Consider the following 18,648-nt stretch of genomic DNA (forward strand, 5'->3'; position numbering starts at 1 on the left):
TCTGGAGCAATATCTCAACTCAGCTGTCTCTACTGACTTTTTTAAAGAAGACTAGTGTTATTTATTCCTTGCCAAAAGTTACTCTCATCAAGGCTTTCAAGAATCCCACACCCTCATTGTATGCAGAAGCTCAATTGGTCTAACAATGCCCTCTGCTATAGTCTTCTTCGTGGCTATTTCTACTGCTATCCTTAGAAGCCCACACATAAAGCAAAATACTAAACTGCTTTAAAAAGTGTGTTTTTTAGTGATGTGTTTGAAAAACTGAAGCATGTGAAGCTATTTCCATGACATAAACTGGGTTTTGGCTCTACCTAGTGGCTCATCTATTAATTGTTCCTGTTGGCATTTGCGTCATCAGGCTTTCTCAATCCGTGGAATTCTGTAAACTTCCCCCCGCACCGAGTTAGAAAGAGTCAGACTAGAAACGGAAGTAGGGGGACTAGGCCTTCAAAATAAAACACAATACTTTTCGCAGACCACTTCAAAAAATAATGATAAGAAGAGGATTAAGAGTGAGTACATCAAGCTCTGTACTTAAGTTCAGTTTTAAGGCTTTATATTTATTATTATTACTACGATTATTATTCATTTATTGATGGCTAACAACAAATAGAATACGTATAAGGCATATGTAAAGGTTGGAATAAGATAAATCCAATACTAGATATTATAACAATCAATCAATACATCGCTGTTAAATTACCTACTTTCTTTAAAATGTCATGCATCCTACTTACTAAAAGTATAGTTTAGTTCAAATTGGCTTGGCTAAGTGAGGTGTTAACAAATTAGTAATTATATAACATTTAAAACGCTGTTAAAGCAGCCATTCTGCATGAGTATCTTTACTATGATACATATAGTAACATATTTATATATTGATCAGGCTACATGTTAAAGCCAAATCTGTAACTAAAGGTTATTAATGATTAGTGTATTATTATTTTATTTTCCGTATATACATTTTATTTTGAAATATCTGACCGGAAGTGTTAGATTCAATGGAAACGTTTGACAGTTGCTTTTCACCAGGAACGGTATTTTTCTAAAGCGACTGTACATAGCAGCCATTTCTGTCCTCGGTCCTGCTGTTAATTCTACGTTTGTTGTTGGGGGGGTCTCTCCACTTCTCGGAGTGACAACAACTCATAGGTTTCCCTCTGGCTTTTTTGCCAGCTGAATCTGGTCAGGATGGATCCAGCGAGCCGATACCAAGTGGTGAGTTTGGGCAGAGAAATAATCAAAACACCGATTCATCATAGCTCGGCCTGTCACAGGAAACAAGGCCTTGGTATAACTATGTTAAATTAAACGAGATATATTACACAGATATTAAAGTAAAGCGTGTCCTTTTGGTTCTAAATTGTTGTTGTATTTAAGGTGTTTATTTAGCCTCGGATTGATTTGACTGACAGTTAGCACTTCCGCCTTTGCTAGGCTAACGTTAGCTCTCTGGCCGAAATTAACCTGGTTTTGTTGTTGTTGTTTTGTTACCACAAACAACCATTTTTCAAATACATCAGAAGAGAAAAGCCACATCACATCAGTGTTCATTAGATTAATTAAAACTGAGAGCTTTATGAACCAAAAAACAAGGATCAAAAGAAGGAATCATTTAAAACAAAACAAGGAATTAAGGTGTTAAAAGTGTTGGCTGTTTTTAACTTTTGTTACATTTAATTAAGTAAAACAATAAATAGTGGGTTAATGTTGAAGAAGCGACATATTTTGGAAATAATCATATTAATAATTCCAATTTTGGTTTTCAAATCTAAAGTTAAATGAATGTTGTAGGCCTTGAAAATGAACGTCCTGACACAATATGTGATAAACCATCTCTTGGATATACTCACTTACTTAGAAATCTTTGCTAAGATGACAATCTACAACTAATAGTGAATATAATGTTGGCTTAAAAAGCTACAATTCAATTCAAATTTCCTTATTGGCATGACCATAATGACATTTAACAATGTGATATAAGCAAAAATGATAATAATAAGGTCACTTTTATAATAGATTAGACTATGTTATAACCTATTGCTTGCATTCTAATTGAGAACTCAATTGAGATTACTTGTGGCAGTAAAATGCGTGTCATCAATATGAGCAAGAAAGCTATGTGGGTGTAAGGTTTGAAAGAAATACCCTTACAATGTGGTGTTTTTAGAGCTGACTCAAAGTAACAAAGAGTACCTGAGACATTTCGGTGGCCACTTTGAAAATAAAGTGTGCTTTGTGCTCCGATGCCTGTGGTTCTGGGTATGCGGGTTATAATCCCCACAGGATTCAGTGCGAGCCAAAGCAAACCAACGTCGTGCTCTAACTTTTCAACCCCGGAACAAAGTGCAGATTTCAACATTTCAGACATTAATCAGCTTCTAAACAAGCAGATTCTCAAGGATTTGTTTTGACACTGCTGTTCCACATATTCCTGCCACGCTGATAAAAGTTATCTGAAGTTGTGGTTTGTAGAAAGCCTGGCCTTCAATTAACTATGCCTCCACTCCCTATTTTCCCCTTCGGCTGCATTATACTTCCCTAAATTACACTTTTAAATGCTGTAAGTATGTGGTATTGCTTCTCTGAGCAGGCCCACATGTTTTGGGTATATTTGGAAATATGAGGAGGCTATGTTATTACCATCTTATGTAATGGGCTGAGCGCGGGGGTGTGACATGCTTTTTCCTTGATTCTCAGCCAGATGTCAGCCACTCATTCACTGTAACCCCTGCACTTATAATAAAGACTAGACTGTATTCCAGTTAAACCACGGTTAGTAGATAGTTAAGCTCTGACTAGTTATCAGTCAGCTGTTAGGGTGTTGCCCCATTTGCATTTTACTTTACCACAACAAGAATATTTACATTACTTCTTAAGTAATCAGAATACTTCAGTGCTTAACCTACCTTTCATACACAGAGGTATGCCATCGATAACTAGAATTCAAGAATGTGACTCACACCAGATCTGCAAACTGAATGAAACGACTGAAATAGCAGAAGCTGAAGGCTTGTGATGTTTTGTATCAACACAAGCACAACAACTGTATAATGTTACATCCTAACTTGGACATGGTGTTGTAGAAATCTACTCACACAGCCGTTACTTCTCCTTTTTCAATTTCGCTTCAAAGAAATGTTTTACACGGCTCTAAACTAGTTGAACTTGCTCAGCCACCTTGAGATTGCAGGAGGGGTCTATGCATAATTAGCATTATTCTAAAAGGTAAAACCCCACTGGATGGACCACAAATTCACCAGATGTATGTACTGCTGAGTAAAAACTTCAACGGGTATATTTTATTCAGGTCAATGTTGTTATCGAGTGTTAGGTTGCAGCACACTGTGAGGTGTGGAGGAATTTCCCCCACTCTTTGCCCATCCAGTTTCCCGCCAGCTTCTCTGCACCCATCATTTTCTCCTTGCCCTTCTGTAATTTCAGAGGGCGTTTGGCTCGGGTGTCTGTCACTCCCCCTCTTGGCTGTCACGGGGTCTCTTATTAACTGATTACATGAGCGCATCACTTTCTCAGAGACCTTCCTCTGTCGACATACCGGTGTGGTCTCACCTCTCTTAGCTTACAGTGTCACACACTCTGCTAAAGGCCAGACGGGGAAGTTATTGCCCTGCAAACATATGAGCCCCAATCGTTCTCATTTCCCCACATACTTCCAAAGGGCTGTTAAATCCTGGGTTGTAAATTCTGTGGAAGCTTCACAATAAAACCCACCCGTGTTTAGCCAGGTTAAAAGGATTGTTTCATTTGCAGTTAATAAATACAGCTCGCAGTTAATAAATACAGAGCTGGTTTTACATCCCTCATAGTTAGGCAATCTGAAAAGTCTTGGAATAGTGGACAAGCCAATACCAGTAGAAACTACCATATAGAGAGGTAATTATAGAATAGAAATACGACATTCAGCCCTCAAATACAATAAAATGTGGTTTCATTTTCATAAAACTGGTAAGGAGTATCACTAAGAAAAACTGGATGAAGTGAGGGTGGCTTGTCGTTGTTACACACGTGATAAATAGTGGATGAATGGATCAAATAAAAAGACATAAATGGCTGCAGGCTACCATCCAACAAGGGACAGTAAGACCTCTTCATCTGAGCACTGTGATATAAAGAACATATCTAAACTACTGGGAAAATGCAACCAGTTTCACACTGCATGTTTTTTCAAAGTTGTTCCCCATGTAAACACACACACACACACACACACACACACACACACACACACACACACACACACACACACACACACACACACACACACACAAAAAAGGGGAACAAGAATCAGCTCTGCCTGACCCACATTTTGCGCTGACAAACAAAAACAGATTGTGTAAAGCTCATAAGTAACTCAACTACCTGATGCATTGCGGCTTTCAGAAAGCAGAAGTGAGACTATTAAATGATTGGCTTAATACGAGGCTTAAATAACAATGGCTGTATTTCATGGTCTTCTATAGAAAGCTGTTCTTTTCTCTAAAAAGCCTTCCATTCTGCCGGGCAGGAAATCCCAGATTGATGCCAGTTTTAGAAACTTGACACATCGCCTCGAGCAGCTACTCATTTTTTCGGGCTGACTGATCAGCTGATCTGCTTGTGCCGAACTCTCTAACCCCGTCTGAACTTGTTCCTACAGCTGCACAATGAGGATGACTCTTCGGAGGCCTCTACCAGCGAGCCGCAGCCGTGCACTTCTGCCTCCGCCCAGGCTGCCACGTCCAGCCAGGACCAGAGCCAGGCCGGCCCATCTTCAGGGGAGGCATCGGGATCCAGGACTCAGGGGGAGGCCGATGCTGAGGCACCGCCACCCCCTTACGCCTCAATCGACCTGGGAGCCACCGCTTCAGCTGCTGGTATGCACTGAAACACACTCAGTTTTATCTAGTTCCTCTATTTCCCAGTTCCTGACTCATGAGTCTGTGTGGATTTCCATGACAGCGCTACCACAATAGCTTCATAGCATGCAATCCTGTTTCTTCCCCTTTTAACCAACTCTTCTCCCTCTCTGTTCTTCCCCACAGAGACCAGTTACCGGGCTGACTTCCCTGTGCCTCCGCCCTACAGCGTGGCCACTTCACTGCCCACATATGACGAAGCGGAGAAGGCCAAAGCGGCCGCGCTGGCTACCTCTGCTGTGGAGGTGATGCCACGGGTGAGAGAAATCACACGCAGGATCCCCTGGTCACTTTTCTGTGTTGTATTGCTTGTTTTGCAAGCTTGTGATTCTGATTCTGCACCTTATAAATAAATGGTTGTAATTAGCTTCATTACATGTAGAAGTTGTGTTTGTATTACGTCTCTTATGTGCTAAGCTACATATAAAACTCCCCCAGTATCAGATGAGTCATTCATCTTTAGATTTGATGTAAAGATTATCAAGATGCCAACACCTCTTAATTAAACAGCTCTCAGGCTGATCTGGTGACTTTGTGTAGTGTGTGTTTAACTGAATGTATATTTGTAAATGCAGGATGATGAATTCCCTCCCAGAGACGACTTCAGTGATGCCGATCAGCTTCGAGTTGGGAACGATGGAATTTTTATGTTGGCCTTTTTCAGTAAGTCTTTACGCTTTCTGAGGGATGCTTGTAAGGATTGTTCCTGACCTAAACACATGGCGTAATGTCACACAAGGCCAACGTTTAGAAGATTATCGTCTCGTTTTTGCATTTTCTTTAAGTAGTCCTAATCTGCCTCCAACTCTTAATGCAATTCTCACCCTACATAAATCCCAGAGGCTTTTATTTTGAAAATCACACATACATTTTCAAAAGAAAACAGTGCAACAAAAAAATAATGATTGATTCTGTAAGTGTTTTTGTAGAATTGGCATTGCTATTTCTGTCTCTTTTGTCTTTGTAAAACATATAGACTAATTGTCTGTCTGTCCCTGCAGTGGCCTTCCTGTTCAACTGGATCGGGTTCTGCTTGTCCTTCTGTCTGACCAACACCATCGCCGGACGCTACGGAGCCATCTGCGGCTTCGGGCTCTCCCTCATCAAGTGGATTCTTATTGTCAGGGTACGTTTACAGTTGTGCTTTCTTTTTCCATAAGTGCTGAATTGAATTGTGAGAATTTCAAATACTGAAAGTGAGGATCTCTCTCTGTGCAGTTCTCGGACTACTTCACCGGCTACTTTAACGGGCAATACTGGCTCTGGTGGATCTTCCTGCTGCTCGGTAAATATATTGCAATATTATTTTGAAGTCTTGCATTAATTTGCCCACTCTCAAACAAACTGTTCTCTGTCTCCTCAGGCCTCCTGCTGTTCTTCAGGGGTTTCATTAACTATCTCAAAGTCCGCAACATGTCAGAGAATATGGCCACCTCTCACAGAACACGCCTCTTCTTCCTCTACTAAAAAGGTGAAGTGAAATGTCTTCCAAACACCAAAACGAGATCACAACATCGCTGCTTCCCCCTAATGGTATTTGTCTGATTTCTCACAGGTTTCCACACTATAACCATTCCTTTATGATGTAACCCCCACCCCCACCCCTCGAATGACCTAAGCGAGAAGCCTTGCAGTGAAGAGAGGAGACGGGGAAGGAGAGAAGGAAAGACGTAGGGAGAAAGTGCTACCAGTCTCATAAAAAACGCCTGAACTTCGTGGTAAAATAAGTCTTTGATGATCAGATCTCCTCCCTGGCTCTGTTTTTCATTTGCCTTTGATTCAAAGCTCAGAAAATCGCCCAAAATGACATTCAGTAGATTCAAAGTTGCAGAAACATCAAATGAAAGCACAATGAAACAACGCAATAACGTTCCCTCTGTAAACAAACGAGACACCCGTGTTATCAGCTTGTGTCTAAAGTCTTAAAATAGACACAGGACGTAGAAACCTACTCTGAGCATTTGATATTCAAATCTCCCCGTCAGCTTGACATCATCAATGAGACAAAGATGGAGGTTCAATGACACAACTTCAGACGCGCCTGAGCAGACAGAATATGACAGAAGACTGAATACTGAATTAATTCAAAACTAATCAGGTGAATTAAGGTATTTTTAACTAACTGGAAAAGGAAATAAGACATGTTTTATACTCTCGCTTTGAGCCACTAGCAGTCAATTGTGCTTTACAAGAACTACTGGATACATGCACAGACAGATTCATAAAGACTTGCTGACCTGTCCTATGCAGTGAAGCTGTGACATACTTACAGGAGGAGGTTCTTCACTTGAATCAAAGAAAAATGGAAATCATCTGCCTCACTACCTTTCTGGGGTCAGTTTATCCCAACAGATCTGCCTTTACTCCTTATGTAGCCCCCCACTGATTGCCAAAAAACAGCTACTGAGAGAGCAGGACATCAGAGGAGGCTCTTTGGATAAATCAGTGTTTCCAGATCGAAGGAAAGTAGCTGAAAGGCAGCTTCATAATAATAATAATTGACATTTTAAATATGGTTTGAGTAAAACTCTTTGGAATAAAAAGCTGTATGCAATTTAGTTATTTGTTATGACCTGAAATAGTCGTGTGATCGTGAAATAGGTGTAGTTTAGACGGACTCCAGAGTGTGGGAACTGAGCACACTTGCCAATAAATGATTTAAATTAAACTATTAAAAGGTGACTGGTTCTCCAGCAGAGAAACTAGGATTTTAGCTTTTATGATCAGAAGATCAAATGTATTTTCATAGAGCGAGAAGCGAGTTAAGGCGTATTCCTGTTAGCATGTTGCTTCTGGGCAGAGAAATCATTCAGAGAGGGCAACAGCGATGAAGCCTGGGGCTACGACAGGAAATGGATCCTGACTGGACGAAGAAAAACAGGCTTTTTTTTATTCTTTTTGTCATCCAGAAAAATGAAATGTATATACCAGCTTATGCCAATTCTTAATATTTGCACTTTGAAGAACGTTCTGTACAGTATGATTTGTGGATCTGCTTAACTTGATGTGGTGGATTTAGAGAGAAAAACTCAAACAAAAAAAAGAGAAGTAGCCATCCAAGTTCTACAACTGGAAATCTTAATCATCCCAAATGGATAATTTGCCTTTTGCACTTTTTACTTTTCAATAATGTTGTCATTGTGTGTCTTGTTTCGTTGCGTCTAAACTGTGACAGCTTAAGTATTGGCCAACTTTTAAAATGCTTTTCTTTCCTCTCTCTTTTGAACTCTAAAGCCTCTTTCAGCGATATCAAGGACTCAAAGCTCTGCTGCATGATTCATCCACCTGAATGAGTGGGATTAATATTAGAATTAACCCTGACTACATTTCTTTGTTTGTAAATAAATGAAGAGAAAAGGAGTCGGCAGCAAAACTATTTTTTGTCCAAGATAATCCTTGTAACGTCTTCTGAAACAGGTGTTATGCATTTATTGTAACTGGAATTGGATGACAAATGATTTCTTGCAAAAATGCCAATAAAGTTCAAATGCCTGCCGGTTAAACTCTCTGTTTCATTCTCTTTTTTCTGCGCCTAAAGCCTGTATTTTGTCAGGACCTATGTCATCAGGTTTCTGGGGTCTTATCAGCCCTGTCCTTCACATCACTGATCAATAATCAAACAATCAAACCAAGTACATCACATTCATTAGCACTGTGCTATAAAGGGCAAAGAGAAAGTTAAACTACAAGGAAATCATGTAGACGGTATATAGGAAACTTGACCAGAAGCAAGCAGGGCACTGGGTTTGCTCCATCGCTGCGCCTTGTACTCCTCACATCCACCAGATGGAGCCAAACACTTGTCAGCTTCTACTAGAGTAGTTTTACTTGCAACCCAGCACACTTCTTCCATAGTTTTTCAGCTGAAATAATGCTGTAGATGATTGTTTGTCTTCAAGAAGTAAAGTATTTTATATCCAGACCTTATGTTCCCAAGGTTCAGAGAGCAACGACCCGAAGAAAGAGCAACGTAATCAGATATTTTGTGAAAATAGTGATGAGGCTGCTCCATAAATATGCATGAAGGAAGAGAACAACAAAGGAGAAAGACTGGAGGAAAAAACAGACAGATCTGGAGTTTCCTGTGAGTTAGTCAGAGGCTAAACATCCGCACAACCAAACAATGCATTATACTATAAAGGGCATTGCACGCCACAATAGGAGGAATGATCTTCTGAGGAAGTGTAGATCAGACTGAATGAATGTCCTAAAGCTTAAATATATTGTATGCTTTCAGCATCACATACAGCAGCTGATTATATTATAAATGTCCTACCTCAGAGCTTCAGATGAGAGAGGACGGTCCTCGCTGCTCTGTATTCTTCCCAGATGTCCTCCGTTGAAGCTGCATTTCTACAAGTGTGTGACAAAAAAAAGCATCTGTCTTCACATCCAACACAAGTGCACTTCAAACAACATTGGAAAGAGGAAAGGTGCATAATGTTCATGAATAAAAAGACAAACCTGAACCTTCGTTCCCACGGTGTGAACACCTGTCCAGCTGCAGATGTATACTCACTGAAACACAAAACAAATCGGCATCAGATATCTAGGAAAGTTCAATCATAATGCAAACATTTAAAGAAGCCTTCTGTAGTGTGGTGTGTGTGTGTGTGTGTGTGTGTGTGTGTGTGTGTGTGTGTGTGTGTGTGTGTGTGTGTGTGTGTGTGTGTGTGTGTGTGTGTGTGTGTGTGTGTGTGTGTGTGTGTGTATGACAAAAGAGGATATTTACACTGAATTCATATTCATTTTAAACACATTTAAGCTAACACTAAATGACCTATAGTTTAGGATCTGTGTCAAGTTGTATGAGAATAGAAAACAAACACTTTTAATACCAGAATTGATGCTGACTGACTTACATACGGAGGTTTAAGCTATGCTAATGTAGAGCAATGACAGAACAGGATGTGTTGTTTAAATTAAACTGCACAGTAAATAACATTACTGCTGCTGAACATGGTACACAGAAGAATGTATTAAGCTTAACAAACAACGAGCAGGAGAAAGATATCCAAAGCATCACTAAAGTGTGTAAAGGAGTTATGCTGTGTACCTGCAGGTAGCGTGTTGTGCTTTGCAACAGGTGGCGTTGATTACCCCTGACAGTAACAGAGGGGAGAGTATTCAAACTCGCTGTAAAACACCATGTTTCTGCTTACATCCTCTCGAGTTTAAGGTTATTTGACAGCATTAAACGTGTTGTAATTCACCTTCAACAAAGTAGAAACTATAAACAGACGAAAGCATGAGTTAGCTTTCTAGCGAGCATCAAACGCAGACTCGTATTTGTTTGTTTGTGTGTTCAGGCTTTAACTGACCTCCTAACTCACAGGAAAGTTCACCTTCTCTGTGTTGTTTCCACTATACCGCTCATCATTCATCTTGTCGTCCTCCATGCGTCGTTATGGAGATTCCTAACTGCGATCCGCGCGCAGTACCGCTCAGGTTGTTTGTTCGTCGCCGGGTCTTCGCGTCAGTTCGCCGACCTGAGCGAAGTCTCACCTTGGCGAACTGGGCCATGAGCTTCTTCGCGTTTCTCTCCTGCTGGTGTGTCATTGCCACTCTTTGGGTTGCTCCTGTCTTAACCACATTTCTTTTTAAATAACCCTAATCCACTTAGTTGTATATATTGTTTCAAAACTGTTCCTTGATTGTGCATCTACATCTATTCAAAACAGTAATTCACTTGCTTACTAATAATGTAAATTGTTTACATTGTTTACACTTGTAGTTGTGTGCTGGCCTATCAAAGTACTCTGACTTCAATGCTATTGTACATTAGGAATTATGCTTTACTACCAGCATTTGTATTGTTTATTAGACTTCGATTATAACTGACTTCTCCACTGTTAGAAAAACAACAGCAAGCTTAATATCGAAGAATTCATTTTACAGGCACATTTAAAATACATTCACCATTTCAAAGGCTCTAAAACATTGATGCCTCTTTGTAGTTCCTTAAACGTTGATATATGTGGTAATGGGGATTACATATGAATGTTTTGTCTTGCAAGAATTAAACCCCAAAACTGTCTGAGGTTGGCATTAATGCAAGTTAAATATAACGTTGTTTTATGGTTTAATCACGAGTGTTTGACAGGGATGCTTCCTATCTGGAGACAGATTTGAGGCGAAAGAAAAGAGTAAAATACTTTATTGTTTCAGTTAGGTCAACAGAAGGCACACGTACAGTATCTGAGCGTAGACGTTACACCGGTGTCAGTATCGTTCTCCAGCCTCTCCTCCACTTTAACCACCATGTGATCGTATAGTAAAATATACCATTACATTATCTTCAGGGTGGAAGTCTTTAGCTCTCAGAGGCTGGAGTCGGTTCAATACATTAGCAGGCTTAACTTTTCAGCTCATAGTACAACGTCAAGCAGATGCAGCCTTTTGCAAAAATATATTCATATATAATTATACACCTTTTCTACACATTGAAGCAAATTAACTATACAAAATGCAGAAAACTAGCTTGGTGCAATAACAGATGAGCCGGTTGTAGGAAAGTCTATGCTTATTATTAGCATCATGGTGACAGTATTACAGAAAAATAGTAGCAGTACCTTTGTCATAAAACAGTTTAGGAAAAAATTACGAGTTCGTATAATGCCAAAAATATTAGCTTTTGAAAACAAGAAAAAGTACACAAAAGACATTTCTCAATATACATGTTTATAGGAGGACTATAACATCTGGAAAATACAAGTGTGTCCCTTTCAAGCAGTATAAGGTTAACCCAAAAAAAACAACCATTAAAAGTAAATTAGTAAAAGGAGTTTTCGTGGTGTCGAGATACTTTTTGGTTGAAATACAGATCCCAGAGTTCACGTTCGCGAGGACGACAGCGATGGCCATGCTACAAAAGTACAACCAAGCAGGCTGCAGGGTCACTGGGGGGACAGCTGTGAGTCACACAACTAAGAACAGTCATTTGATGACAGTTAAGGTGTTCTATTCCGGGAACCGGTCGCACATTCATGGGAAAAAGTACTGTTTGGTCTGTTAGTTTGTTTGTCAAATGGTTATTTTTAGTATCATTTTTAATTAAGTTACGACCTTTTCTCTAAATAATATGACGTTTGAAAATGTTCTGCTCAAAATATGGTCTTTTTCCCATGACATACAGCCTTTTCTCATAAAATTACAACCATATCTTGAAATAATGCATCTTAATTTCTTTATAAAACTTTAAATGTAAAAGCTTTTAAAAAAACAATAACACCTAAATCATATTAAACAGTATTGGGCAAGAAATTGCATGTCTGCTGAGGGACTGAGATCAAATCTCAGAGAGACTTTTTTTTAAGCGGAATCATCATTTTGCAACCGGTACTTTTGGATAAAAGAGAGTTTGATTTGTGATCAAAATTCTCTGATAAATTCCTCTTTTCTGGGCCACACATATCGCAGGTATACATGTTGAAAACACTGCTCAGTAATTCAGGTTCCTGCAGTAAAATGTTTCGTCCAGCCTGTGGAGTCTAGTAGGGGTAGCTGTCGGGGAAAGCCAGTCCCTGAACGCACTGCTCCGCCCCCTCGGCCAGGTACGGACCCTCCTCCTCGTAGCTGGGCAGGGGGAGGCCTTCCTCCTCGCTGGGGGACACGATGGCGTCCGGGTCGGCCTTCAGACTCGGCCTCTGGTTGTCCGGGAAAGCCATGGAGAACAGCGCCTCGGGGTTGCATACAAACTTGTAGACGTACCTCTCCCCGGCAACCTGCAGGACGAGCCAATCAGAGGAGGGAGAAATTAATGATGCATTAATTGTGATTCTGTGTACATGGACTACAATATTCAGACTTTACATGGGGATATGCAATGTTCTAATAAAGAAAACCACACTCCAAAAGGGTTATTGTATCAGTAGACTGGGGAGCCATGCAATAATATTTGTCTTATGTCATTAATCTCTGTTTTTTTATGTGTAAGCAGAGTTATTTGTACACTGTATGCTGCCAAAGTCAAATGTGACATATCAATAAGACCAATCAAATGACTGAAACTGGAATAAAGTTGATTTAATTCAATGTTTTTTGTAGTTGTATTAAGGTTAATGGGCCGGTGCATAGAAATGTGACTAAACTGTGATAATAGTGAAGTGAAACCTGCCTTTACCTTCTGCATGATGCCCTTCTCGTAGTAGTACCTCAGCGAGCGGCTCAGCTTGTCGTAGTTCATCGCCGGCCGATTCTTCTGGAGCCCCCAGAGCCGAGCCACCTGAACACGAGAGTAAATCAAATATTATGCATCAGCCAGGCAAAGACCTTCACCCCTGACCTTTTACAAAGTCCTTTTGTGTGGTTGCTCTGAAGTCTCACCTCCTCCGGATCAATGAGTTTGAACTCCATGTTGCGCCCCGTCCACACGATCAGGTGAGCGTTGGCCGGGTTGTCCAGCAGAGTCAGCAGAAACTGCCAGAGCTGCAGGGAGCCGCGGCGCTGGTACGGCAAACCCTCCTGCTTCACTTTAACTGAGACAAAGGACACACAATGAGTACATCTGATACTTCCCTGGGCGCAGAACTAGTCATGATAAGGTCTACTCCTTGTGGATTATCAGAAGCAGTAATTAAAATATCCTTCGTTATTCTGCGTTACCTTCCAATCTTTCCGGCACAACACAGGTGTCGTCATAGTACAGGCGCTGCTCTCTGTCAGGAGCAAAGCCTGTGGGGCGAAACATACACTTTCATTAGTAAAGGTTACATTTATTCCAAGGAGAAGTGAGTCAAAAGTAAAGAGAAACAATCAACTCACCAACATTGTTATTCTGGTACAATACTGGAGATTTCCCAAACGACGAGTGGCAGGGTTGAACCTCTGGAAGACACAAAGCGAGAGTTGGAAGTCTTGTTGTTGGTCTCACTTCTAAAATAATATGCAATTCAAATGCAAAATATTTCCTTTAGCAGACAGTCAGACACTCACCTGAGTCGAAGGCATAGTCTCGTGGCTCCTGTTTGATGGTCACGTGATTGAAAGCGTTCTGGGGCCGGGTCAGTCCTGCACCAGGAGGCCCCGGCTCTGGGTACCGTGGATCCACCAGCTCCTGTTTGAATGCTCTGGGACCCTGGGGTACCAGAGGCTCTGAGAGGTGGCGCTGGTACAGAGGTCGGCTGTCGCGGCTCGAGGTTTGGTACGGCGAGTTCAGCGGAGTCTCCTGAGGGAGGAAGGACAAGCAGGGCTCCGACAGCTGCCTCTGAAACCTGCAACGAGAAGGCTCCTATTAGTCTTTCATCAAAACGGTTTTCCATTTCCTCATGTAATCTGAACTTTTCCAACAACTCCAGAGCGTTGTAAAGTCCAGAAGTCAAAATCTAGTTTCAAAAAGATACATGTACACATTCAATTCACCACTAAATTTAACTTCACACCCACCTCTGTTCTGTGCTGAAAGACGCAGGGGGGCAGCCGGTGGGGGGGCGCGGCAGAGCGAACTGCTGGCTCTGGTTGGCCTGAGGGAGGCTGCAGGGATGGGGGCCCCTGCTGGTGAGCTGGGGGCCCGGAGGTTGTAGCTGCCTCTGTACCGGTGGAGGTCCTGCAGGATGAGAGGGGCCACACTGCGCTGCTGTGGAGGCTGGAGGCAGGGATTTAAGCCCCACTGGCTTATTGTCACAGGCACTGGGGAGACAGGAAGTAGCTGTAAGCACACAGGTCATTTTATTTTGAAATATCACCCACGGGAGGATTGGGGTTCTACCTGTAGCTGTAAAGGCACATGTCAGCGTGAGGCGTTCTGCAGGGGGACGGGCTGTGCTCTCGCTTCACTTTGCTCACAGGAGGTCCATGAAACATCACTGGAAACACATTTTTTGGGGAGAAATTGGGTTTAATGACAGCTGCTTAAGATTAGATAAAATAGTATAAAATGTGTTTGTAAATATAAGATGGTAAACTTAAGATTCTAGATCAAAAATGTGCAATAAAATAATCTAAAATCAGTTTATTTACATACGATATTAAAGTAAAACTGTGAAATAAACAGACAATATGTAGTAGAATGTTCACATTGCATTAAACATACAACCTTTAATGCTAAAAAGTGTAAATGAATATATGTAAAGTGGTGTATTAGTATTATTCAAGATAGTAATAATTACAACCAGATGATTGCTTGCAATGCCCTCAGTGAACCCTATCTCCAGGACTCTTCACCATATCTCCATCCACAATCAATCTGTCAGATTTATGGTCAGTGCGGGAGTCGCAGTCATAAATACATGCAGTACGTGTTTGGCAGCCGCACTAAATGTGCCAATGCCGCATACCGAGCTCTTATCTGTAACATCATTATTCTTTAAAAGGTACAAGTGGAGTCGCTGAGAGCCACTTCCTGCACCATGTGACCGCCATCGTTCACCTGGCACAGATCCACTAATGTTCCGTGCTGCCAGGGAACACTGATAGCAGGATCAATTAACTCCTACTGCAGAAGAACAGTGCCCTAACGAGGTGGTTGTATTAAGTTATTAAATGCAATGCAACTTACTTATACTACGATATAAGGGGGATATTTATCTGACCGTTACTAAAATAGGATGCATTGTTTGAGATTAAACAACCAATCGATTAAGAAGCATCTACGAGAGGAGGAGATACTCACACTTATTGGACTGGAAATCTGGGACAAACTGCTCGTCATCGGGAACCTGAGCTGTAGGCGGGAAAACACGGTGTTAAAGGACTCATCTGTTCCTTAAATCTGTTGGTTTTAATGGAGAACATGTGGGTTTTGTTGCATGATTCTTGCAGGTCTCACCTTCTGCGATCCATATTTCCTGGAGCTGGATCAGGTCTTGAAAGAGCTCTGAAAGACGGACCAATATCTTAAAGTCAAAAAGCGTCACCACAAATCTCCCACAGAAAAACACAGCACTGTGTTGTGTATCCACTAGCTCCTGACACGGTAAACACTTTCACATGTGGACATGATGAGCCCACCTTCTGTGTCCTGAGCCAGCTCTGTGTCCATGAACTTCCTCTTCCTGTCGCTGAGACATCTCTCTGCTCCCTCCAAGGGACATTTCTAGTTTTTGAACAAGAAAGACTGTTTAGAGAACATTAAGGATGAAGTGAAATGTAAGAAATGGGAAGCAGAGGAGGATAACTCACACTCTCAGGGACCACGAAGGGGACCTGCTGGTCGTAAAAGCCGTCCATGTTGCAGGAGTCTTCACCCTGGAAAAATGAGGGTGACGTTTTAGGTCATATTAGCATGATATCCATACCAATATTCCTCTCTCTTCACGCATCTTGCTCCTTTTCACATCCTGGCCCCACAGCAGCAGGATTTACAGTGGCTATAAAAGCATTGTCGTCATTACAGCGTTATGTAACCTCCTGTATGTTAAATCATGTAGACCAGCTGCAGGAGGAAATACACTTCAAACATGTTTGAGTAGTGATGCTGGTTTTAAGGGGATAAACAGAAAGCAGCTGTATGGGGCAATAAAATGTGACGCCTTTTTCCCTTCTATCTGCACTGTAGGAGTATCCCTTAATATGTGGTTTGTGTAAAAAGGAATGATACAAGAAGCATGAAAAATACTTGTTCTCTAGTGGTTCAAATGGCATAATATCCTCAGGTAGAATAGGTGGAGACAACAGATCAAATTATAGGAAGATCCTTTAAGGAAAAGTCCCGCATTTTGGGAAATATCCTGAAGAAACCTGATTTATTCGTCAATTCTATACAGGCTTTAAAGGATAAAACATTCAACTGGTGTTTGATTAAAGAAACTCTGATACTTTCATTCTTTTTCTGAGATTGTAAACTACCTTTCACAGTTTTAAAGGAGTGAATGGAGCTGATTCAAGAGTCAACATATTATGAGGACTGTGAAATCTAGCTGAACAGGGTAAACAAAATGTACATGGAAGTGGAGCTGTTGAGTTGATTTCCTGGTACAGTACAATTTATCTAACCTATTTAATACGCTTTTGATAAAGGACTAATCAGGCTCAGTATTTATCCAAAGATAGAAGTTCTCAAACCCTTATCTTTTGACTGTTAGATGATGATTGCCTCATACGGAAGTCACACGTCCTTTGATGAATGCGTGGGCTTCCGTAGGTAAACAACACCTCGCTACAACTGCTATTGTTCTTACAAACAGGGCGTTAGAGACAAAGTGGGGTTTGAAGTTGAGTTCATCTGCTGTAAAGATACCAACACCAGGATAGATAACATGACTTTGATTCGTGGTGTTTTTAACCTGACTTTGATTAAACTAAATGTACAGATTTGTGAATGGAGTTTTTGAAGTGACGCAAGGCATCGTGAGACCTCCTTGTTTTTCTCAATGAACTGAAACTTGAGCCTTTGCAGAAGAAGGGGGGTGGTGGTGGTGAGGAGGGGGGGGGGGGGGCCTCACCATTGAGAAAATGTACCACAGAGACAGAGAAATATTCACGATGCTAACAGACCATAACGACAGCTGCTGCAGACGGAAATACCGCCCTGCAGAGCTGACAGATGCGGAGAAATGGACGCAATGTTGCCTTTGATTTTTCCAGAAAATGGCGTTCGCCTCTTAGCTCGTATTGGCTCCAACACAGCCAGCAGCGATGCAAGAAAACAAAGCTAAAACAACAGCAAGCATCCTGTCTTTGCGAAGTGATGTAATAAATAATAACGCAGCACTCACTTGATATGTGAAGTTTCTTGTCAGTGTTTTAAAAACGAAGGTTTCTTCTTCCCTACATCCCCAGCAGCTCTTCGAATAAAAACTCGGCTGTGGATTTTACTCAATGAGGAGCTCTGATCGCTGGAACTAAACCCCCGAGCCCAGTGCGACCCTCCCATTGGCTAGAACGCGACGTCACTCAAAGAGCGAGCCAATCATCTTCAAGACTGCTCTGACGTCTGTCCCTGGGTTTTTTTTTATGAATGGCCGCTGTTCATTCATGTCTCCACAGCTCTCTTAAAGGGCCAGGGCTGCCATTCCATAAAAACAAGCTAATAAATACATAAATACATAAATAAATAAAACAAGATTAACCCTATTAGATAACATTATTAATTTTTTATGTATCCTTCATTTGTTTGAGAATATACCACAAAGTATTGATCAAAGATATCCCATTATACCGTTTATAGTATTAATATTGTCATTCATAGAGTAAAGAAACATGCAAATCCTATTGAACATAGTTTACCAAACATTCATTTGCAAATATGACAATTTAATATTAATTGTATAGACATTTAGTGTCCAGATTCCTTTACAAAATGTGTACAAACACTGTAACTTCTATGGGTAATATGGATTATGATTACAAAAATAGGATTTGAGAGAATATGAATGTGCCTTTCTCCTGCATACATTAATAATCTCAACTCTTTTGTCGAGGTGCGGATTACTGTACTTCCCCTCCTTTTGCTGCAGCATGTTTGGTTTAATCCAGCATCACACATGACTGCCTCAAAGTGCATTCATCTCGGTGGGTGGCGAAGCAGCCCCTCCACTCTTAATTCTGCTTTGATCTCTTTCAACTTCATTACCATTTGCTGCAGAGCGATCACGAAGCGGGCCACCTGACTATGTATTAAGTCTGGTAATTAGTGTATTCAAAGGACAGCAGTAAGAATGTAATACAGTGTTGAACAGTCTATTCTGTGGTAGGAGTTTCTATCTGAAAAAGGAGAAGACAGAAGGTTATAAGGTCAGTCAGGTCTGGATGATCTCATTGTCGATGTAATTAAATGTGCATCTAAAACCCCATT

General features: G+C 41.0%; 2 protein-coding genes and 1 long non-coding RNA gene across 3 annotated transcripts in view; 1 reads left to right on the forward strand and 2 right to left on the reverse strand.

The window, feature by feature from the left end:
• Positions 1–10,384, reverse strand: part of LOC134860790 (uncharacterized) — a 43,855-nt gene extending 33,471 nt beyond the window's left edge. Inside the window, exons 1-3 of the long non-coding RNA XR_010165316.1 lie at positions 10,238–10,384; positions 9,381–9,434; positions 9,193–9,269 (exon numbers count right to left, since the gene is read on the reverse strand). This is a non-coding gene — a long non-coding RNA (uncharacterized LOC134860790). The remainder of the gene's footprint in view (positions 1–9,192; positions 9,270–9,380; positions 9,435–10,237) is intronic.
• ndfip2 (Nedd4 family interacting protein 2) lies at positions 1,003–8,419 on the forward strand. Its single transcript, XM_063877610.1, has 8 exons — positions 1,003–1,221; positions 4,658–4,874; positions 5,043–5,173; positions 5,492–5,579; positions 5,918–6,042; positions 6,135–6,201; positions 6,280–6,387; positions 6,472–8,419. Exons 1-7 carry the CDS (start codon positions 1,195–1,197, stop codon positions 6,381–6,383), a joined length of 759 nt encoding a protein of 252 aa, XP_063733680.1. The 5' UTR covers positions 1,003–1,194; the 3' UTR covers positions 6,384–6,387; positions 6,472–8,419.
• A 672-nt stretch (positions 10,385–11,056) lies between the features above and the next one.
• LOC134860855 (ETS translocation variant 5-like) lies at positions 11,057–17,674 on the reverse strand. Its single transcript, XM_063877706.1, has 13 exons — positions 17,570–17,674; positions 16,035–16,100; positions 15,864–15,948; positions 15,682–15,729; positions 15,526–15,576; positions 14,623–14,719; positions 14,301–14,543; positions 13,851–14,128; positions 13,680–13,742; positions 13,521–13,589; positions 13,242–13,393; positions 13,039–13,140; positions 11,057–12,640 (listed from the first exon to the last, which is right to left on the reverse strand). The coding sequence occupies exons 2-13, from the start codon at positions 16,080–16,082 to the stop codon at positions 12,407–12,409; spliced, it is 1,470 nt and encodes a 489-aa protein (XP_063733776.1). The 5' UTR covers positions 16,083–16,100; positions 17,570–17,674; the 3' UTR covers positions 11,057–12,406.
• Positions 17,675–18,648: the final 974 nt, after the last annotated feature.

Source organism: Eleginops maclovinus, chromosome 24 (assembly GCF_036324505.1).
Source record: "Eleginops maclovinus isolate JMC-PN-2008 ecotype Puerto Natales chromosome 24, JC_Emac_rtc_rv5, whole genome shotgun sequence".
NCBI lineage: Eukaryota > Metazoa > Chordata > Actinopteri > Perciformes > Eleginopidae > Eleginops > Eleginops maclovinus.